The sequence below is a fragment of the Notechis scutatus genome, chromosome 4, assembly GCF_049901735.1.
Source record: "Notechis scutatus isolate UNSWTSFEM ecotype Mainland chromosome 4, rNotScu1.2, whole genome shotgun sequence".
In the NCBI taxonomy this organism is placed as follows: Eukaryota; Metazoa; Chordata; class Lepidosauria; order Squamata; family Elapidae; genus Notechis; species Notechis scutatus.
Window position 1 is genome coordinate 137,441,178 of NC_142012.1, and position 23,640 is coordinate 137,464,817.

The window sequence follows — 23,640 nt, forward strand, 5'->3', positions numbered from 1 at the left end:
CTACCCAACCAACCATCCAAACTTTTTGCTTAACTTCTTAAGACAGTATGACAATGTGTAGTCAGGACTACATCATACATTGAATGCCGTCATTCTAGAATAATAAAATACTTATCTTTAATTCAATTAAAATAATTTAATTGACAGTTTGTTTAGTGGCCATTTAAAGTTAGAGAGACACTGAAAAAAGTGATATGATCATTTTTCACACTTATGACCATTGTAGCATCCCCACAGTCATGTGATTTACGTTCGGATGCTTGACCACAGACTCACATTTATGACAGTTGCAATGTCTAGGAGTCATGTGATCCCCTTTTGCGACTTCTGATGGGTTTTCCTATTAACTTTGCTCGTCAGAAGGTCGCAAAAGGAGACAACTGTGTTATTAATTTAACAACTGCAGTGATTCACTTACCAAATGTGGCAAGAAAAGTCATAAAACCGGACAACAAATTTGTCACCTAGCTATTTTTAGATAAATTGTGGTTATAAGTTGATGGTTTTCTGTATATGCCACCCAGAGTCATATACAATTGATTCAGACAGCCATATATATTTGAGAGATGAGAGATAAGCGAGAGAGAAAAGTTATTCATAAACCAATATTATTCTACATACCGTTGGAACCCTTTCTCCCAAATTCTCCAGGAGGACCAGACAGACCAGTTTTTCCTTCCACTCCTTTTACACCTGGTTCTCCCATTTCTCCTGCAGTTCCTGGGAAGCCCGGGAAACCTTGCATGCCTTGGGATCCTTTGTCTCCTGGACAGAACATTGAGACACAGGGGACCGTGAAGTTATACAATACCGATGTATCGCCTGGATTCCAAAACATATTAACTTATGGCTTGTCCAACCCACGTTCCATTTTTTTAGACTCTGAAACCCCAAATCAACCAGCCCATATCCATTCTACATATGTGTTATACATGTCTACATTTAAACATTTTTATTGGAGTAATATACACCTTTTGTTCCTGGAAGACCTGGCAGTCCATTTTCCCCTGAAGATCCTGGATCTCCTCGTAAGCCTGGAAAGCCAGGTGCTCCTAGGATCCCAGGGGCTCCTGGCAATCCTTTCATTCCAGCTGGACCTGGTGCTCCCATATCTCCTTGAGGACCTTTAACACCCTTCAATCCTAATGGGAAAATACAGCAAGCAATATAGTATTCCATTCTTTCCAACGCCACATTTAAAAACTGAATTCTTCACTCACCACATCCAGATATCCCAGAACTGGAGGAGGCAAAGGAAAGCAGACAAGATAGGGAAAATCACAATGGTTTAGGACAACTTTTAAAACTTTTACAAGCAAAATTTGAAATTCTTTAGCCAAGTATTTAGAACTATAGTGATGTTACTTCCTTCTATAAGGAAAGTATTCCTGGCAATCCAATTATTTCTTTATTGCTTATATAATTTTCCAGCAACCAAAATGACACCTATATTCATTGATGAAGAATACAGAAATCAAACTGACTATATTATTGGTACAAGGAGGTGGAAGATCTAACAAAACAATGCCAGCAAATCTTCAGAATGATATAGTAGCCAACTGAGTGGAAGTGGTCATTCTACATACTAATACCCAACACAGACTTAAAAGTGTGCCAATAATCACACAATATCCTTACTTGTCATCTAAGACAGATTACCTGGAAAAGGAGATGCCAATGTCCAAACTGGTTTTAGAAAGGGCCAGCTATAAGAAACATCACTAACGCATGTTGGATAACAGTGAAAGTCAAACAATACTAGAATGATGTCAACTGTGCTTCATTGATTATAGAAAGGCCTTTGATTTTGTTGATCATATCAAACTGTGGAATATGCTGATAATAATAGGAATTCCATTGTCTTTATACCTATACAAATCTATACAAAAGTCAGGAAGGCACAGTCTGGTACACAGGGTAGCCATATAGTGAAACAGACTGGCTTCAAAATGGCAAAAGAGTGAAACAAAAAGCTATAGACTTTCATTTTATATATTTAACCTATTTTGTGGAGTATATGTTGATAGAAGTTGGATTAGAGGAAGATGAGCATGGTTTTAAAACTGGAGAAACAGCAATACCTGTGCTATGCTGATACTACTCTGATAGCTGAAAATGCAATTGATCTGCAAGTTCTAGTAAAGAAAGTCACTGAAAATGAGAAAGTCAATAAGAAAAACAAAAAAAAGTTTGCATATAAAAACCAAACCTGTGACAAAAGAGACAGCCACCAGTCTTAGATCTGAAATGAAGTTACTGAAGTGATAGATAGGACAGTTCTGCCTTTTAGAATTGGCAATTAACAATAAAGAATTCAGCAGTCAAAAATATACTATGGACTAGCACTTAGTACAGTTCCAATGAAAACCTTGGGGAACAAGTTCTCAAATTCTCAAAATACTAATAAGTGGTCAATGCTCAAATTATTCTACTTCAGATCAATTAGATAAAGATCTAGCTCGCTGAAGAAGGCTCTAATGCTGGGAAAGAGTGGGAAAAAAGGATGGCCAGAATCAAGGTGGATGGAATTAGTTGAAATGATGATGGGTGCACCATGGCAGATCTGAAGGATCATACTGGTATAGATTGTCCTTGAGAAAATCTACCTTCGTGGACGCTGACACACATGCATGTATACAGTATGTATGTACGCATATACGTGTGTGTGTGTGTGTATAATATATATGTATAGTATGTATGTATGTATGTATGTATGTATGTATGTATGTATGTATGTATTTCTCCTGTCCTGTATGAAGGACAGGAGAAATTTAGATATTGTTTTCCTGATACAGAAATTTGGGAGGGCACAGCCGTGGGGGAATTGTCCAATGGGAAGATCTGGTGGCCTCCAATCCAAACTGAAGTCCAAAAGGTTTTATTCCAGATAGGATTTTCTTTAAACCAGTTTAGAATTGAAAGCACAGCACAAGAACAACATAAATGGTATATATTGATTTTGTTCCCTATAAATGTAGAAATATCACTGCTACTTTGACAGTGCACACCATGATAACAATGCAAAGATGCAGCAATGTTAGTATGCACTTGACTGTGTACATGTGTACTCACATATACATATGAACACTCACATATACATGCATGCAGAGACAATGTAGGGTGATGATGATAAATGTGTGACTATGCATGCTTACACCTACATGTATATAAATAAGTTTGAGAAGATTTTCATCCCCATTGTATATTTTGGCTTGTTGAACATTTCCCTGCCTCACAAAAACTGGGAAGGAAAGTTAAATGTTCATGTACATAAATGTTTAAATTAGTTTGGATTTATCTCTAATCTTGACATCGCCTTCAATTAAACAACAACTTAAAAATCAATTTTAAGAAAGAAATTCTCAGTGATTTGAAGAGACAAGAATTTCCATGATATGCAGTCTGAAATTCATGTTTTCTGGAAAAAGTCTATTCTTGAGATATGCAGTAACCATTGACCACTTATTGAAGATTGCTGTTTAATGCTATTGATAGATTATTGCTTTGAAGGCCAAACAGGAAATTGGATGAAGGCTGGCTACAACCTAAAGCCAACCGTCCGATGAGTCCAAATAGTAGGTATTAGTCGCATAGAGAAGATAATCACTTAAGATGTATGTGCTTTTGTTTTCACCCATATTAAATTGGGATGTTTTCACCTTTAGGTCCTTGTGCTCCAAAAGAGCCTGATGGTCCTGGTAGCCCCTCCAGTATTTTCTCACAGGCCAGGCCAGGTGATCCAGGATAACCCATCACTCCTGTGTCACCTTTTTGGCCTCGGAGACCTTTAGCTCCTGGAAGTCCTGGTGTGCCAGGTTGCCCTACAAACAGATTATTACTTTTATAAGTTGGGGGGGGGACACAAACAAATATCTCACATTCCTAGAAAAGTTGAAAATTTAACATGCTTAAGGTGGTAGATGCCATGTCATTCCTGGATTTTAAATCTGGTATTTGCTACAAAGTGACATTAAAAAAAAATAGAAAAATCTTAATTATGTCTGCATACTTTCAGATAATATTGCCCTTTCCTGAATTTAAATCCTACTTACTATAAAATAGATAAAAATATAACAGAAATTGACTTTATTTGTACAGCCTTGCTCCACAGTTGTATTGGTCCCTCTAGAAATATTTTGATAATGATGCTAATGCACCAATTTGTCACAAAACAGATTCATCAATGAATCTGTAGCTTCGGGAAATCATACCTACTTAAAATAACTGAAGCATGGAATTTCTGAGGACAGAACAATAGGAACTAAAAACTCATTTATCTCTCAGATCTTAAATGTACTGATGTGGTCCATTCAGTCCTATTGATAAAGATAGAAGGAAAGATTGTGAAACTACTGTAGAAAATGGAATTTGCTATTAATATTTTAAGTCTTATGATGTTACAGTCCTCATGGGCAATCAGAATGTGGCAAGATGCATCACTTCTATTTGATTCAGACTAAAAATGACAGTAACATTTTACAACCCTTCTCTCATTCATAAGATACTTTGGTTTTTACACTTCTTTTTTGTTATCTACTTCCTTTTTCTTATATTTTGATTGATGTGCTTACTGAATTAACTGTGATTAAATTGCCCCATATTTTATAGAAAAGGAAATGCAAGGGGATGTGTTTCTGAACAGGAGACAGAAAGTAGAAATAAGAGGGACCACCTGGGTAATTTAAAAAGACTGCTATGTCTTCCCATTTTCCTTCCTTATTTCTATTACCGGTAACTCTTTTTAAAAACTGTTTCCTCCCCAATAATTTTGCATCCTTCAGCTTTTGATACTACGAATTTGTTTTATTTATTTTTACCACCACCACTCCAGCAAATAAAATATAACTGATGAAATTCAAGTACATCTTTAAGCATGGAAGAATGGACCTCTCACCTGGAAGCCCAGGAAAACCAGGGTCACCTCTTAGACCTGGCAAACCTGGTAGCCCTGGAAGACCACTTTTGCCTGGAGTACCTGGAGGGCTGTAGGTAGCGTCACCTGGAACACCTTTTGGACTTGGAAGCCCAGGAAAGCCTGGCAATCCAGGAGGGCCATCCAGACTTGAACCTTGTTCACCTGGATCACCTGGATCACCAGTCTCACCCCTTAAACCTTAGAATAATGACATATAGATTACACGGGTTAATGGTTAATTCATTTCAGTATGTTCACTTTCTAATGAAACAGTATGCAAAATAAGAATATAGAAAAACTTTCTAATGAAACAGTATACAAAATAAGAATACAGAAAACACGGCTCAAAATATGTACCTAGCAATATCAATAGCACTTAAGACTTATATACCGCTTCACGGAGATTTACAGCTAAGTGGTTTAAAAGGTCAGCATATTGCCCCCAACAATATGGGTCCTCGTTTTACCAATCTTGGAAGGATGGAAGGCTGAGTCAACCTTGAGCTAGTCAGGATCAAACTGCCAAACTTCTGGCAGCTGGCAGTCAGCAGAATTAGCCTGCAATATTGCGTTCTAACCATTGCATTGCCACAGTCAGTCTTCTGAGGTCTATTGAGATTGTGAATGCAGTAACCTTCCAGATACGTTGCAAGTCCCTTAATTCTCAAGCCTGATACATTGGGAAAGTCTTATGTTGTAGCCTAAGATACTGTACTTCAAAATTTTGTTTTTGTAGTAAATTATCAGAATAAGGAGGGAGGGAGGGAGGGAGAACGAAGGAAGGATTACAAAATACAAAGACCTGCAAATAGAAGTAGAATGATTGTGGCAAAAGAAAGCAAAGACAGTACCAATAGTAATAGGCACTTTAGGTGCAGCCCCCAAACAACTGGACCATCTCTTGAATATGATCAGCATTGACAAAATCATTATCAGTCAATTTCAAAAGGCCGCTTTACTTGGAAAGCTTACATTCTGCTATGTAATCTTTAACACTATCAAACAACATTTGTCTATCCCAGGTCCTGGAGAAGAACTTGATAGGTGAATAAATTGCCAAATTCAGTCTAAACATGTGGCTGACTACAAGCAACCATAACAATAACAAATGGAAACATTTTCATGAGATTCCGATGTAATTTTTTTATACTTAAGTATTTGAAATATTTTTTTAAATAAGATCAATTCTTCAAGAGGCTATGCAAAATGATTGCAGCTTCATGATTTAAAATCAGAATGGAATTTTCTTTGGAAAGGACATGAACCAAGGGCCAAATAGTACATGGCCAAAGGCAACTATTTCTGTTGGATCACCACTGGTTGATTTTGGTGGAAGGAAAGGGGTTTTAAAGCTCTTAATAACAGAATAACATATAATCCCAAAGATCTCAGTTAATTCTAGATATATTTTGAAAGCATATGGTAGAAACCAGTTTTCCTACCTTCTTTACATTTTCAGACATTATAATAAAAAACAGAAATAGTTTAAAAGGGATGCTGCTGCAATTTGCATATCTCAGTGATGGAGAGATATATCACTGCTGTAATTCTGTCTTAAATATGATTTTAATTAATAATTTTTCAGCATTCAGGAATCTGTATGCATTTATGTTTCATTGTTGCATCAGCTACAGGGGGTAAAGCAATAATAATTAATGCAGTGTAGACTGGCTGTTGTACATTTCCATCTTTAATAAATAATATATTTGGACTTTCTCACTTACCTTCTGGACCAGGATTGCCTGATGTTCCTAGTCTACCCTTCTGGCCTTTGAAACCATCAAAACCATTGGGTCCAGGTGGGCCAGGTGGGCCTCTTAACCCTTTTGGACCTGAACGTACAAAAATAATGCAGGGCTGCATGATTGGATTTTAAACACTTTTAAACATTCTATAAAGAAAATTGAAAGTGAACTCTATTTAGAAAACTAAAGAAAGGCTGCAGGTAACCGACTACAATAGATAAATCCACCCAAAAATTGTTTTGTTGGCTGTTGCAGACAATTCATCCAACAATCTTTTTCATTTGGATTTCTATATTTTAAAATGACTGTCACTCAAGCTGAACAATACACATTTAACATTAAGAAGTCACAAATTGGGAATTATCTAATAACTAAAGCTGCATTTGGTTCTTTCCATTGTATTTATGTTCACATATTTCTTAAGGGAGAAACTTTTTATACTTTTTTTCTTGCATTTTTCTGTCTTTTCTCATAGTTTGTATTTATTTTATTGTTCTGTTCACTACTTTTAATAACATTATTTTTTAAAAAAATCATTTCAATACTTCTGTTTTAATACTTGGTACTTGTCCAAAAGCATCAGTGCAAGCAATCAAATCACCATAACATTGAGTTGTTACAAGGATGTTTTGAAATTATATAGGAGACAAATTGCATCTCACTTTTCTAGAAGGATATGATAGAATTTTATAGTGAATCAAAGAGAATCAAAAAGAAAATATATCTGAGACTCATTATTAGTCCTTTAGAAAGAATCTTCATGCTAATCAACTACATGTATGTCTGTGAACATAGTATGTGTGTGTATGCATATATACAAGTATATGTGCTTGTATATGTACTGTATATCATCACTAAACTCACAGTCAATACAAAGTCCCAGTTCTACACAGAATAGCACAAAATAGTCTATCCAGCTTTTTAATTTTGGACCTTACCTTTCTATTTCTGCTTTCATTCTAAAATGTTTTGCTACACTTTAATTTTGCACGAGTCTAAATTGTAAAGGGCTGTTTATTTTTATTTTTTTAAATGAAGATAAATAACTTGATTTAGCAAAATGAATTATTCTATTTTTGTGGCCATACCTGGTATACCTTTAAATCCTGGTATACCTGGATTCCCAGGATATGCTCTTCCACTCGGAAGAGTAATGCCTAAAATAGAAAAAAATTATGTGAGTCTCAACTCCCAATCTTCCAGACCAACCAATAATTAATTTTCATTATTAAAATAATGCAAATTATTTGTAAGGAAACATTCCTTCTAGTTGTGGCAACATTTTGAGTAATTGAAACTATTAAATATAGTTATAAGTTTTATATAAGTTTTATATACGTATATAGTAATACTTATTTCTAAGTAAATGTGCATAGATATCAATACAGGTAGTTCTTGATTTATGACCATAATTGGATGTGGAAGTTGGTCACTAAATAATAAACCATGCACTTTGCTTATAAGAAGCTGGCTGCAAAGATCACAAATAACAACCACATGACCATACGGCACTGCAAAACTATCATAGATGCAAACAGTTTCCAAGCAGCCAAATTGCAATCACATGAATACTGGGATGGTGCAATGACCATAACTTCAAGAATAGATGATAAATAACCTTTTTCAGCCCTGTCATAACTTTGGGCTGTCATTAAATGAATGGTTGTAAGTCAAGAATTATTTGTATTTTATTCTGGCATTGATGCTGCAATAACAGTTCTGTGTCGGTGAAATAGCCAATTGAAAACAGCATTTACCTTTTTTATTTTCAACATCAATTAGATTACCTTTTTGACCTTTTGGCCCAGATGTTCCTTTCATACCAGGGCCTCCTGGATCTCCGGGTAGGCCTGGGACACCTTGTGGGCCCTGAATCCCCAAACCTGGTGTCCCCATTTGACCTCTTGAGCCAGGAATTCCAGGGTCTCCAGGAAATCCTTTATCACCTTGTATATTTCTTCCATCTTCTCCCTGTCCACCATTCAGATAAATACAAAATAATATTTGTGACCTGAATGTCATTTAAATGCTATTACGTTCAAGTTGATTTAAGATCCTATCCAGATGTAGTCAATTATCATTTGGGCAGTATGTCTAGTCTAAATTCTAATTAGTTTAAGTCTTTCACATAATTAGTTACAGGTATAAACTATATGTTATACATGTATAAAATACTATATTTTTGTCAAAATCTTGGAGTAAATTCACAACAACTACAAAACATTTTAAAAAGCCAGAATTTGATAAATTTAAGACTGAGTTCTAGCAATATGCAGGCTTGAAGGAACAAAAATATTTTGCCTGGAAACTCAACAACCACCTAATTTGAGCTTCTATTCATTGTTTTCTTCACCTCTGATGATGACAGCATCACATGTATTTATTAGGAACCAATGGTATATCCCACAAACAATGAAAAAAGTAATTTGCAATATGAGTAGACCATCTCAGTAGTGAGAAATTGCTCAGTCCAGGTAAGGTTTAAAAACGTCAAGCAAGAATCTGCCTGGAAATTAACCAGTGCTAGAAAATATGTCTGCTTACTTTCTGGTGACGTCTTCCTCATTGACGGACCAGAAACCACAATTGTCCATCGCTTTGGTCCATGCTCCCATTGGAGGGCCCCGATCATTTGCATTTGGGGCCAGAACCACCCCGTAGGGGTGGTGAAGAAGAGGGAGACCACCAGCTGGGTAGAGGGGAGCCACATTTCCCCTCCCTGGCTAGGCATCTTACTCCCTTCCAAAGACGGCTGTAGCGGTGGTCAAATATGGCCACCCTGAAGAGGAAAAACTAACCTGGACAAGATTGTGCAGGAGTGGTGAAGAAGAGGACAGCATGAAAACCTGGCTAAACAGTCATAACATTTAAATATAAGGTACCCTGGAATTAAATTTTTAAGGAATTTATAAGAAAGATAATTAAAGTGACAGCCAGAGAAAGTGAAGAAAAAAATTGACAGCTAAAAGTGGCTTTGAAACTTGAAAAGAAGATGTCAGAAGAAGATATTTGTTTAAATTAGATAAATATATGATCTTGGCACTAAACAGGCATAACTAAAGCTGAACTTGAACGTGTCAAATAAAAAATAAAAAAAATAATATTTGTATATTTGGACTTATTGGAACTTTGAATATTAAAACCCTAAAAAAGCGAAGGGAAAAAAGGGCAGAATTTGGATATAACAGTGCCATCTAGTGATAAAAGAAATTATTTGTAACTTTTTATAACCTGGCTTCTATAAAAGCTGGATTTGATACAAAGTAAGTGAAGCTTTGTTACAACAAAATAGAGAAAATGGAAATGGAAAATGAAAGTGGAATATTGAACATTAAAACAAAGAAAGAAGCAGGAAGAAATTAACTTGGGTTTGTTTGGTGATTTTGGCATAACCTTAAATTAATGGACAGTGGACTATTTGATGAATCTGAGAAAACCTGAAGAGGAATTAAGAAAAGCTGATCGCTGGAAATAAATAAATAGACATTGGCTGATTCAGATTACTGGATAATTGTGGATATAATGTTTAAAAATGGCAGAACATTTTTTGGAAGTAAAAATGGAACTAAGAAATATGAAAGAAATGCTACAAGAAAGAGGAAAGTCATTCGGTTTTGCCTTACAATTTTTAGAAATGGTGATTTTAGAGCATGAAGAACAACAAGGAGTGCCAGAAGGGGAGCAGTTGATTAAAGAAGAGGCCATCTTTAATGAACAATTGGAGCAACGAATATTAAAGCCAAGGGGGAGAAGAATGGGAATTAAAAACTGGAGATTTGAGGAGGTAACCAAAAAGGGGAATACTTTGAAAACCAAACAAAGTAAAAGGAAACAGCAGAAAAGGGGATTACAGAAGGAAGCTTTAAAGAGGAAGGGGGATAAAAACCGGAGTAAGAATAGGAGGGAAAAAATGAAGGGAAAAAGAAGTAAAAAGAAATGGAACCAGGAAATAAAGAAATATGGTAATCGAACAAAAATGAAAAGAAATTGTTTATTTAAAAAACATAGAGACAATGGTTAATTAAAAATTAAGAAAAGGGATTCTGCAAGGTGATGAGATGTAGAATAAATGTATTAGAAGTAATCAAATTATTTAGAAAGTAGGGAATATTTAGATTATTAAAATGAAGGATTGAACCTGATATTTTTTTTCTTTTTTTGTCATTGGAAGACTTATTTTTTGTTAAACTGTATAGAGAGATAAATGGAATAAATGTGAAAAAAGATAAATTATAATAAGTTTATTAACTATGTTTAATGAATGTATAGAATATAGTTGAAATGAACAGTGAGGATTGTTGTAATGAGATTAATATCAGTTTTTATGATGAATCGAATAGATTAATTTTTCTTTTTGAAATTATAATTTTTTTTTGATGTAATCGAAGGGGAAAGTACCATGCAGAATCTGATGTAAAAGGTATATACGTATGTTATGTAGTTGCTAGGAGATTATTGGTATTAATTTTTAAGGTTATAATTAAAAAGTTAAATGATTATTGGGATTTAAAGGGGAACTAATTAAATGATATATAACATATAAGGTATGGGGGTGGCACACTCTAAATTGGTAATTGTAGGGGAAACTTTTTTGAAATGTTTAAACAGATGGAATTTTTGAAATGATGAAATAAGAATATGCGATGAAATTGCAAACCTGACAGATAAAAGTATAAAGTACAACAAATATGAAGATATGAGAATTATATAAAGTTAAAAGAAATAGGTTAAGAAATGAATTGAAAATTTATAAAATAAGCTTGAGGAAAGTATTTGAGAAAACTAATAGAAAATATGTAAAGTAATGTTAAGATATGAATTTAAATATGAAAGATGAATATATGTAATCAAAGTCATGTTTATATGGAAATGTGTAGACCTGGAATTATGCTGTTCACTAAAAATGATGTTTTTAAAATGTCTGGCTAGGTCAGTGGTGGCTAACCTTTTTGGGCTCCTGTGCCAAAAATTGTACATGCACCCGCGCGCATGCACTCACGTACCAGCACCCAGAATTCAATGCGCACCTTTCCCTCCATGCCCCCTGCGCATGCGCGTGCAATCCCCACCCCCTTACCTACACTGCACCTCACAGCTGATTTTTTTGGCTGGTTAGAGGCCTCCCAGAGACTTGGAAAAAGCCCCTGCAAGGCTTTTCAGGCCAAATTATAGGCCCATTTCATCACTTCCAGTATTACAGGAAGTGACAAAACGGGTCTATAATTTGGCCTGAAAAAGCCTTGCAGGGGCTTTTTCCAAGCCTCTGGGAGGCCAAAAAGATCTCAAACCAACCCCCAAAAAAAACAGCTGTGAGGCGCGCACATGCACAGTGAGGTAAGTTTGCCTGCAGCTCGTATGCTGGCATATGGCTCTGCATGCCACTTGTGGCATGTGTGCCATAGATTCATCATCACGGGGCAAGGTTCTAATCCTGGTACAGTTAGTCCTCGATTTATAACAGTTCATTTAGTGACCGTTCAAAGTTACAATGTCACGGAAAAATTTGACTTATGACTGTTTTTCACAGTTATGACCTTTGCAGCACCCCCATGATCATGTGATCAAAATTCAGATGCTTGGCAACTGGCTTGTATTTATGATCATTGCTGTGTCCCAAGATCATGTGATCAAATTTTGCAACCTTCTGACAAGCAAAGTCAATGGGGAAGCCAGGTTCACTTAACAGCTGGGTTACTAACTTATCAGCTGCAGTGATTCATTTAACAACTGTGGCAAGAAAAGTCATAAAATGGGGGAAAACTCACTTAACAAATATCTCATTTAACAACAGAAACCTTGGACTCAAATGTGGCCGTAAGTCATGGACTACGTATATTTCATGAAGATCTTCCATTCAAGGAGGTTCAACCCTGTTTAGCTTCTGAGCTTCTCTATTACATGTTTTACTACGAACTGCTGAGACTAGCCACAGATGTCCAGATATTGCCAACTCCTGAAATTTCTTTGAAAAGGAACAGGTACTGATTTACAATAAAAGACAGGCTTTCAGATAAACAGATTTACTTGAATCCCTTTATCACCCGGCAATCCTCCATCTCCAGTCTTGCCAGCAGCTCCATTTATTCCTGGAAATCCATGTATTCCTGGAACACCTCTTTGTCCTTTTACTCCTACAAATGATGGAAAGCTTATAGTTAGTATCTGAAGAAATATGCTCGTGTTACAATTCAAGTCAGCCTCAGTTAATAAGACAAATAATTTCCAATAGTTGTAGAATAAGAATATATACAAAGAAAATAATTATACTATACTAATGAAAAAAAACTGGATGCACATCATAGTCTGTAAAGTTTAAATTTTTCTTCTGTCTTGCAAGAGATATTAACTGAAAACCCCAATAAAAGCTATATTTAATATAGGATACCTATATGGAATGTGCACAATTTTAGACTTTTTCTTAAAAAGTTATTTATAATGCACTCCTAATGAGACGGATGAGAAGATATATTGAAAACATTTGGAATTTAGATAGCTTGTAAATACACTTGAGTTCTGCAGAGATAGATATTTGTCACAACTTAAGATGTCTTTAGAAAACTAGTATATAGTAGGTTACATACGGAGCAGATAATTTACAGTATTTTTTTTGTTTCCTTTTTTTTTCAAAGGCCACATTTTCTTTGTGAATTAAGAAAATAATGAATGGGCTTAATTGTAGGTGGACTTAAACACTAGATAGGTCCACAGACAACATGCAAATATATACTTCAGCATGCAGCAAATTGGGCCAAATTGCCTTTGTTAGGGGTTCTGAACTGATTCAAGGGGTTTTTGGAAGCATGCTGTAGGTTATCTACCTACCTTATGTAATGAAATAGATAAATAAGTATTACTCAGTGATGAGATATATGATAAGATGCAGACTGCAGTATTTCCCACATTATTATTAACAGTGAGTCACAAAAATGAAGGTGAGAGTTTCATTTTAATTATGACATAGATTTCATTTTGGGAACTGATACCAATCATGTTATCATTATTTCTTATTTCATTTTCCATTCTACTTACATAAGGACTGTAATAAATCAAATCCAGGTAGTACTTGATTGATTTATTAAATCCAAATGGTTTAATCCTATCTTATGGGACAGATGATTTGTATTGAATTCAAGGGTCTGCATAGGTCACTTTTAGGGTTAATTTTAATAAGACATTTCTGATTGTTGAAAAGAACTTCGGAGTATCTCTTTGTAAGTAGGAAACATGAGCAGCCCAGACTCCAGAACTCAGACTGGTACACAAACTGAAGGAGAATTTATATGTAATACATTCCTATCATTTTAGAAGCATGTAGATGGATATTAAATAGCAGAAGACCTCGTGCTGGCTTAATATTTCATTTTGTATTATCTTTGTCAGTCTCCTTGTTTCGTACTGGTAAACCAAGATCAACTCAAAATTTCCTGGTTCGGATGTATCAGACATCTGTAGTTTAAACAAGCCATTGTAAAATATATGACCCAGTGTGGAACAGGACAATATAGGCATCCTGCTTAATTAAGATAATTGTAGTTGAACTAGACACAAGTACCCCATTGCCTTTAACTGTATCCTCATTTTCCTTTTTCCCAAAGTGCCAGATTTGGAGATATCAAAGCAGCAGTTCTCAAATCTTATAATTATAGTAGTTTGCATAGTTACCTTTGATCCTTATTTCAACCGGGTCACCTTTATCTCCTTTTTCACCTGTCAGTCCAAATGGACCTGGCAATCCCTTAGAAGTTTAAAAATATCCAGGTTATTGTTAAATTCACTCAATTATTTTATTTGAATTAATAAACTATTGCAATTATAAACTTTATTCCATTAATAGGATGGAAAAAGAGTGTGGTGCTTAATTTCTCCCTCTATTTAATGAGAAATTTATTCTCTTTGAGAAGACAACATATCGATTAACTTATTTCCTCCATGACATAGTATGTAGTAGTAATCTCTTAGGAAGATTATAGACATTGTTTAATGATTTGTTTTCATGACATTCAGTTCTACTAGAACATTTGCAGATTAACAATTATTTCCAACTAAACCTGACTGAACTCCTTAAAATGTTATTTGTTAAATTATAATTCGCACTCCACTTATAAGGTACTTCAGATAATGCAATAAAAATATTAATACTTAAAAAGAAAAACATATAATATTTAAACAATTATTAGATAATCTGTAGTTTGATTATAGTTAATGGGTTTTTTTTTCTTGGCCATTTTCCCAACATTTGGAGTCTGCCAAGGCATCAAGAATTGTGGACATTGGGGACATCAAGTTTAGCTAAAATAATAGCACAACAGTGAATGAGAAATCAAGACCTGATTTCAGCAATGTACAGATGATTCCTGTTATTTTTTTAATATTTGAATTGGGACTACTGTAAACCAGATTGTTTCTGACAAGGAGCAGAGATCAAGAAGGCCTTTGAAAAAATAATCCAGCATCTTTTCTTCCTTTTCCTTTGTTTTAATTATAATGATTAATTATGAGATCAGGTTATCATATTTATACTCTGACACACATATCTATATGATTTCTTCGATTAATTAGTTTGATATAATTTTAAAAAGCAATTACTCACTAAGGATCCTGGTTCTCCTCTTCTACCAGGAAAACCGGGATCACCTGTTCTTCCATATTTTCCAGGTGTTCCCACTTCTCCTTTTCTCCCAGGTATCCCTGGCAGACCTCGTTTGCCAGGTGGGCCACAAGGGCCAAGCCCACACGAACAGTTCCCTGGATTCCCTATATAAACAAAGCACTTAACATGAGCCCAGTGAGAAAACTAAGTAACTCTGTCACCCTCCTTACATGAGAAATGAATTTTACTAGACTAGAGGATGCACCCATAGTTTACATTGTTTTATTCTGTCTTTCTCCTCAGGTTCACATCTAGTGTGGAGCTCTGGAAAAAAAAAAGCTTTTTGTTCACTTCATACAATCACAGACCTTAATCAAAATATTCAAAATCACAGGCAATATTGAAGAAAATGTTGGTACGGTGCTTCCCCAAGGACACAGGCGATCAAAGGAAAAAGAGGATGGCAGAAAAAGTGGAAGGTCAGCAGTCACAGCCCTTTGCTATTATTTAGTATGGCTGACTCATTTATTTTGATGCACAGAAGAGCTCTGGCTTTAAAAACACAAATGCCTAAATATCATAGTATTTAGATATTTCGTGAGGGGTACATATACTTGCCTTTCTCTCCTTTTCCACCTCTTTCTCCAGGTGATCCTATTTGACCTTTAGCTCCTGGTTCTCCAGGGGAACCTCTCCCCTTACAGGCAACACCTTGAAGTTGGAAAATAATGCATGTTTATAATATAAATGTATTAGCATTTTTCCCTCTGTCATTTAAAAAAAAATCCCTACTCTACTGCTTTCTAAGATTGAGCACAGACTAAAGTCCATTTGAATTCATATTTTCTATCTCCATTGCATCTGCATATAAATGGCTGGCATTGCTTTTCTACACTGTACCAAGTGTATAGTGCAATACGGTGCTGCACCAACAAGCTGGGAAGGAAGAATCGGAATAATCCATAGATCAGTGTGAGATTTTTGCATTGTTCTTTGCAGACAAAGTGTACAATTTGGAGGCTGGATATATTGATAGAACTGTTGTAACTCCTTGCTTCATTGTTCAGATTTTTTTCAGCTTGTGAATCTTAATGATATCGGGTTCCTAGAGAAGCAAGAGCTACCATTATACTGATTATTATTTATTGGAGGTAAAGCATATTTATGGGATGACTAAATCCTTCCTGCCTAAAAGAGGCAGTGGTAAGGCCATTAGTAAAGGAACCTTCCCTTAACCTTGAAGAGTTGGAAATCTATTTCCCACTTTTAAATTTATCATTTCTAATTAACATGATCAAGAAAATAGTGACTTCATGTGTCTAACACATCTGGAGCACACAGATTAACTGCGCTCAATTCTTCTTCATGTTGATTACTTCTGCAGACTACTGCCCAGCAACCCTTTAACCTAAGCCCTTTTAGGGAAAGATTGGAGATAAAGTATATCATTGGATGCAATTGTGGTGGTGCAACAAATGTCACTCATCTCTTTTTTGCTATAAGCCATGTAAGCCAAAGAATTGAAATTGGCAGTATACAAATTCATAAACCAACTCCTGTCTTGGGTTGGAAGCCAGTTAGACAGAGCTCACTGCATTGAGTGAAGTGGTATCTTCTACTGCTACCCAGGATAGAAGTGGATAGAATTCTGATGGAATGAAATATGCCACTGGAGAACTAGATTCATGCCATTTTGAGGTAGATAAACAGGACATCCTTCAAGAAGCTAAGTGGGATATGAGTAGATGGATTCAAAGACAGTCAACATACATTTAGGGGAGGACATAATGCCACTTATTTTAAGGCAGCATTGGCGTACCTTTCTTGAAAAAGCCTTCATTTTATCTGCCTTTTTTGGGGGGAGACAATTTTTACCCATTTTCCATTCAAGCCTAGTTATAGGACAGAAACAGCAATGGACAAGAGTCAGAGAAACTGACTCTTAATCTTTATAGACCTTTCAGCAACATTCACTACCATTAATTGCTAGTGGCTCCATAGATATATTTTAAACTATTAGTTTAAAATACATTAAAATTATAATTAGTTTAAAATGTTGAATAAAGTCTGAAACACAACATTTGATTGCCTATTTCACTGCAAATATGTCACATATCTCTAAGGATGTTGTTAATTAATCTATTGTAAAGTGGAGGCTCTTCATTGATAATTGTGAACCACAATCTTCCATTTTGGTCCAGCGTTGGCAGAGGGTTTTTTTGATTTCCCAGTCTAGGCTGAGAGAGAATGAGCCCAAATTAACTATCTTCCATTTCAAGGGAAGGGCTAGAACTTGGGTTTCCCTGATCCTAGCCCTGTGCCCTAAATAACACACCACACATATCCTCTATCGTTCTCTTTCTATCTGGACAAGCAGAGTGGGAATGGTGTCAAGGATGACTACTGTAGAATGGAAATGTCTGAAAAAAATCAGCTGTTCCTATGCTATCCTTGCCACACCGCCACCACACACACACACACACATACACACACACCATAGACAAATAAGATAAGATTGATTCTATAGCAAAAAAAACCCCCAAACCTTGTGTTCTACTTAGTTAAAATGCATTCATATTCCTTGCTTTAGAGAAAATATTATAGGAAATGTTGGCTGCTTTCAGGTGATATTCTGGAATTATTAATCATTCAATTCTCATGCAATGCTTCAGCATTTGGCTTATCTTACCGGGTGGCCCAGGCAAGCCCTGTCTTCCTGGTACTCCTGGAAAACCAGGTAATCCTGGAGATCCTGGCCTTCCTGGAGCTGTACTAGACTGAGCTGAAAAACCAGGGCCTCCATGGAAGCCTTGAGGACCCTCTACACCCAATGCACCTTTAGGACCAGGAAAGCCTATGGAAGAAAGGAAAATGAGTATATAATGAGCATTGAAACAGGGGAAAAAATAACGTCATTTGAGAAAAAACACTGTCTGTCTACCAGACCTAGATGACAAAAAATCTAGATGGTCCCAGGGTAACAGGGAAAAAAAAAAGATTTTTTTCTTTATCTCTTTGCTTCCCTGCAGGCCAAATCAGAAACCATCTATTGTTTTGAACTGTTCATTTATTGAACATTTGAACATGATTCCATTTGTATTACAGTTGCCTTAATTTCTGAATTCTTCCCATTTTATTTAAACTATTTTTTCAAGTACATCAATGAAAGCAAGTTAATTGCTTTCTTGCAATCAAGTGTAGATTCTTGTACTTGATTTTCCATATACACAGACTAGATTTTTTCCCCATAAGTTTTATCACTATAAATCAGTTTTAATGGTTTTGATTGCAACATTCATTGTTTACCCATTCCAAAATCAATACTTCACTATAGCTTCTTGAAAAACATCTTAATAGTAGATAGATGCACAATAGTGCAACCTTTTCCACATTTCCTCAGTTATAAATTCCCGCTGAACCAACCAGAACTGACATCTAAACCAACATATATAAATTAATTAAACTTTATTACAAATGAAACCACCCTTCTTTGTGTGCTTAAAATTGTCTGCATGACTACATTTGGAGCAGCTGAAGTTCCAGATACCTTTCAATGCAGAACGTGGGGTCAGTAAACATGATTTATCTCTATGTGTCTATTGATGATTGATTTGTGTGAATGCCAAGCTGCCAGGAATTCCCTAATGTTTTTGGATTTAGTTTGGTTTAAATCCAAAACAGGCAGTAAACCTCACAGACACCAGCACTGTTGACATTCCTAGTCAGATAATGAATCATCAACAAGCAATCAAGTTCAGAGGGCACCAAGAACTCCACATAATCAATCCCACCCACTCACCAACTTAAAACATAGTTACAAAAAGTTAATGGCCATGTCAATTAGCAAACAGCTACAGAAGGGCAATGCTTTAAATGCAAAAATAAAAAATGGCTTTGGAGCATTCAGAATGTGTACCTTGTATATATCTGCAGTTCCATAAAGCAAATTTGCCTTTATTTGGGATTATACTGCCACTATAAGCAGCATCCGTTCATCCAGGGGTGGGTTTGCACCTATTCACTAGAACCGGTTGTTAACATTCTAAGCAGTTCGGAGAACCGGTTGTTAGAAGAAATTACTGGCCTAATCCTGTAAGGAAGGCAGGAAGGAAACATTCTGGTGTTGCTTACAGAAACTGCCTCTTTGTTAACCCTTATTACATTCTTGGCAGGACTAGACTTCCTGTCTCAGGAACTTCTCTGGAGTTTTTTTCCCCTCCTTTGCTGGTACTTTGCTTGTGTGGAGTGACCATTCAAAGTTACGATGGCACTGAAAAAAGTGACATGATCATTTTTCACACTTATGACTGTTGCAGCATCCCCACAGTCTTGAGAGGCCAGGCGAGGAGATGCGTGCCTCGATGTGAGTGATATTGAGTTGGCCACGCCCAGTCATAACATGACCACCAAGCCATGCCCACGGAACCGGTTGTTAAAAAATTTGAATCCCACCCCTGCGTTCATCCCAAGAAAAGATGCAGCCGTTTTCCTCTTTGTCTTTAAATCTTAAACCCTGCATAGCTCTAAAATCAAGGACTAACATGCTATTGGAATTAATTACATAACCTTGTAGAATACAGAGAGCTACAGTTGCTGTCTTTAAACTAGGAAATTAAATAACATTTAAAAGCCGTAAAATCCGCAAGAAGATATGTCAGCATGCCTTAGCAAACAAAATCTAAAGAATTTATAGGTGACTATATTTGGTTTAAAATCTTGTTAAAATAATTCAAAGCATTAGTGTAAAAAATTATATATAAAATTTCAGAATATGCCTCCATAACGTCTGTGAAAAGAGTTGAAAACAGATGGTACTATTTAATTCTATCAAAATATGATAGCTAAAATGTTTCTTACTGAGTCCATCTTCCCCTTGCCTTCCTTTGCCACCAGGAGAACCAGGCATTCCATCTGTTCCTCTCTCCCCAGGAAGTCCAGGGTCTCCGGGGTCTCCTTGAATACCTGTACAGGACAATTGAAAGCATACTTGCATTTAAAATAATTGAATTTTATTTATGGTTTATGGGAAATGAATATAATGTAACAAGGTTAGCTTAACCCTTTGGTCCAGTAAGTGCAGTTCCTCGAGGTCCGGGTGGCCCAGGCTGCCCATTCTCTCCAGGATCCCCCTATAAAAATGGGAACGCTTAGTGACATTTCCCCAGAGGAGTATTCCTTGACCTTAGCATTTTTAAGATGTGTGGACTTCAACTCCCAGAATTCCCCAGACAGCAGGACATCTTAAAGTTGCCAAGATTGAGAAACACTGCTCTTGAATAACACAAGGTAAATGATGATCTTCATCAATCATATATAATTACTTCAAATAGCATGTCTCGGTTGCATTGCTATGCATTGGTATGTATTGAATAAAAATGGGTAGAAATATAAACCTGAAATAGTAATTGATTTCATTGCTTTGGTGTATAAAAAGGCTGGCGGACGTGAGGAACAACAAATGTAAAAATAACTAACCTTAATGCCTATCAAGCCATCTTGACCAGGAATTCCATGTGTTCCAATTTTACCCTGAAACAAATTGTTGAACGTGTTTGATTCTTTAAGAAAATAAAGTAAATTCAAAGTTATTAGAGATCCATAAACAATTGGAAAACTTTCTGATACCTCACAGATAGTGGAAGGTGTGTATATTATTAACACGACAACTGGAGAAAACTATGATATATCCTTTGCACTGATTACAATGGAGTATATAAATCAAGACAAAAATCTTATCTGATTCAGGATCCTGTTTCAATGCTAATCAGATAATTCTGTAAGAAAGTTATTAAGTTTCTAGTTTCCCAGGCACTGTTTTTCAGAGAAACACATATTACCTCTGATTCTGAAGATTACATATAAGCAACCTAACTAGTAATTATTAACAATTTTAACCCCCATTAATAATCAGCATTATTATATTAAATAGAAAATAAGAACTTTCAGCACATTAAAGATTAAAATTTATTATGGAAAATATTTTACACCTTTGTCATTTTTGCCTCCATTTTCCATAGCTTGGAGATAGCTATAAAACATCTACCGTATTTGCCGGCGTATAAGACGACCCGGCGTATAAGACGACCCCCCCACCACCACCGGAAACGCCTCCAGAAATCCCGGGGCTGCAGCGGCAGGGCAGAGTGCCAGGGGCCGTGGGAAGAGCAGTAAGGCTGCAGCCTCGGGCGGAGCGAGGCGGCGGGATGAAGCGAAGCGACGCAGGGGATCCAGGAAGCCAGAGGCGCCTTCGCTGCGTCCAACAAGCCTCCAAGCCGGCAGTGGATATACCGGCGTATAAGGCGACACCCCCACTTGGAGGCATGTTTTTGGGGCAAAAAAGTCGTCTTATACGCCGGCAAATACGGTACACAATTTTCTTTTTACTAACTTTGTTTATTTGATAAGATCTTGATGAAACTTTAAACTTGGCTTTCTCTAATCTCTAGAACTTTATGAAGAAATTGAAACACACCAGTGCTTCTTCCTGGAAAACTCTACTTTTTATATTTTGGTATTGTGACAATTGTCCAATTACTCTTGTTTTCTTCTCTCTGTTTTCATCCAATTGTCATAGGTGGATCCATCCACCTTAAAAAAAATCCTACAAATAAGCAATGCAATTTCAGTATACTGTATCTACCTTGTTTCCTGGGAAACCTGGAGAACCATATGAGCCAGGAATTCCCTAGAGGAATTAAGGGGAAAAAAGATAGTATAAGATGTGACAAAAATCAAGAAAAATGCAAAAGTAAATATTTTATTTAGATTACCTCAAGAAAAATGCAAAAGTAAAGATTGTATTTAGATTTTTCAATGAACCAAAACATTAGTTAGAACTGTTTTATATGTGGCAGAAAAGAGGCCTGATGATAGACGTATATAAATGACAAATAAATGAGAATCTATAAAATACTTTCACAATCACAATAAGGAATGCTGTACTCATTCATTAAAAATATAGTCTAAAAATCAGTGTTTTTATTTTTTGGCTGCTGGTTAAATTTATTTTTATCTATTAATAGTTTTCAAACTTCATAATTTTAGGATGTGTGGATGTCAATTCCCAGAATTCTCCAACCATTCCACACATCTTAAACTTGCCAAGTTTGAGAAACATTGCTCTACATAAAGATTTTGCTTATTAAGAAAATAAAAACAGCCTTTGTAGGCAGAATTTCCTTTATTTACTTGTATATGTGAATTTAAAATAGAAGTGCCAGCCTCTTTCACAATGCTTAACTGATGGCTTATAAATTAAGCATTCTAAATATCAATAATACTTCATAAAATCATCATTTAAACATCCTGTATAGAGGATAGTAGAATGTTTACAACTTTACTTTAAAAAAAAAAAAAAGCACCATTAAAATGAGATGAAGATAGCATTCTGGAATTTCTTACCTGCTTTCCAGGAAGACCAGGAATTCCTTTATCACCCTTGTCTCCAATTGCAAATGCACCCTGTTATGTTTCAAAATAAACCAGTTATATAATTTCAAGATTGGTTGCCATTTACTTCCAACAAGATTAACAAATGTAACATGTAGGATTATAGCCACAGAGGGGAGCATATTGTTAAAGAGGGCCTATGTTTTTTCCTAATTCTGAAGAAACAACAGGGGTATTAATTCTAAAGACCCATTGTTACTATGCCATTTAAGTCAGGTGGCCCTAACGGGTTACCCAAAAACAATTAATGTACTGGAGTGCATCTTCCTAGTCATTTTTCAGAGATTTAGCAAAGTATTACTTAACCCTGGCAGTTTGAACATGTGTGGACTTCAATTCCCAGAATTCCCCAGCCACATGTTCAAAAAACACTGGCTTGAAAATATACAGTTCAGCTGCACTTTTTCTTAGAAAAATATTGCGTAATTAAATGTTTAAACTAAATTAAATTAGGTACACCACTTGCCTAATTAAATCCTACTCTATATATTTTCCCCCTATTCTATACATGTGGTTTTCCATTTGTATTCTATTGAAAAAGCAATGTATACCATTTGGGGACCATGAAATTATTTCCCAATATCTCTTGTATTGTAATTAGAAGTCAAATCCAACATACATCTTATTCAGGGGGATTGACAGCTGATAAAATGCAGTTACATAACGGTAAATATACATTTAACTAAAGAGTTCTTAGCATTCTTGGTAAGTAGCAGAATGAAATGAATGTTTTCTATTCATTCATGCAAACTTGTCACTTACTTTGTGGCCGCACAATCCTCTTGAGCCAGTAGATCCAGGCATTCCCTTTATTCCCTAAAGATTAAAGTATTCGTGCTTTAATATTGTTTACATAGTATAGTTTTAGCTTCTGTCAAAGCCTGTATTGCAATGCATTAATTTTAAAAAGTATAAATTGAAAAGATGAAATAATTTTTTCC

General features: G+C 35.8%; 1 protein-coding gene across 1 annotated transcript in view; it reads right to left on the reverse strand.

Moving 5' to 3' along the window:
- The window catches only part of COL4A4 (collagen type IV alpha 4 chain), a 65,459-nt gene that overhangs the window by 23,143 nt on the left and 18,676 nt on the right, over nt 1-23,640 (reverse strand). The window contains exons 13-30 of the mRNA XM_087965049.1: nt 23,462-23,515; nt 22,652-22,711; nt 21,891-21,935; nt 20,726-20,779; nt 20,310-20,379; nt 20,108-20,212; nt 17,940-18,104; nt 15,869-15,961; nt 15,251-15,414; nt 14,323-14,395; nt 12,685-12,791; nt 8,448-8,631; nt 7,749-7,817; nt 6,640-6,747; nt 4,895-5,113; nt 3,660-3,821; nt 972-1,142; nt 622-765 (exon numbers count right to left, since the gene is read on the reverse strand). Of these exons, the coding sequence (XP_087821175.1) occupies nt 622-765; nt 972-1,142; nt 3,660-3,821; nt 4,895-5,113; nt 6,640-6,747; nt 7,749-7,817; nt 8,448-8,631; nt 12,685-12,791; nt 14,323-14,395; nt 15,251-15,414; nt 15,869-15,961; nt 17,940-18,104; nt 20,108-20,212; nt 20,310-20,379; nt 20,726-20,779; nt 21,891-21,935; nt 22,652-22,711; nt 23,462-23,515 (2,047 nt within the window). The remainder of the gene's footprint in view (nt 1-621; nt 766-971; nt 1,143-3,659; nt 3,822-4,894; nt 5,114-6,639; nt 6,748-7,748; nt 7,818-8,447; nt 8,632-12,684; nt 12,792-14,322; nt 14,396-15,250; nt 15,415-15,868; nt 15,962-17,939; nt 18,105-20,107; nt 20,213-20,309; nt 20,380-20,725; nt 20,780-21,890; nt 21,936-22,651; nt 22,712-23,461; nt 23,516-23,640) is intronic.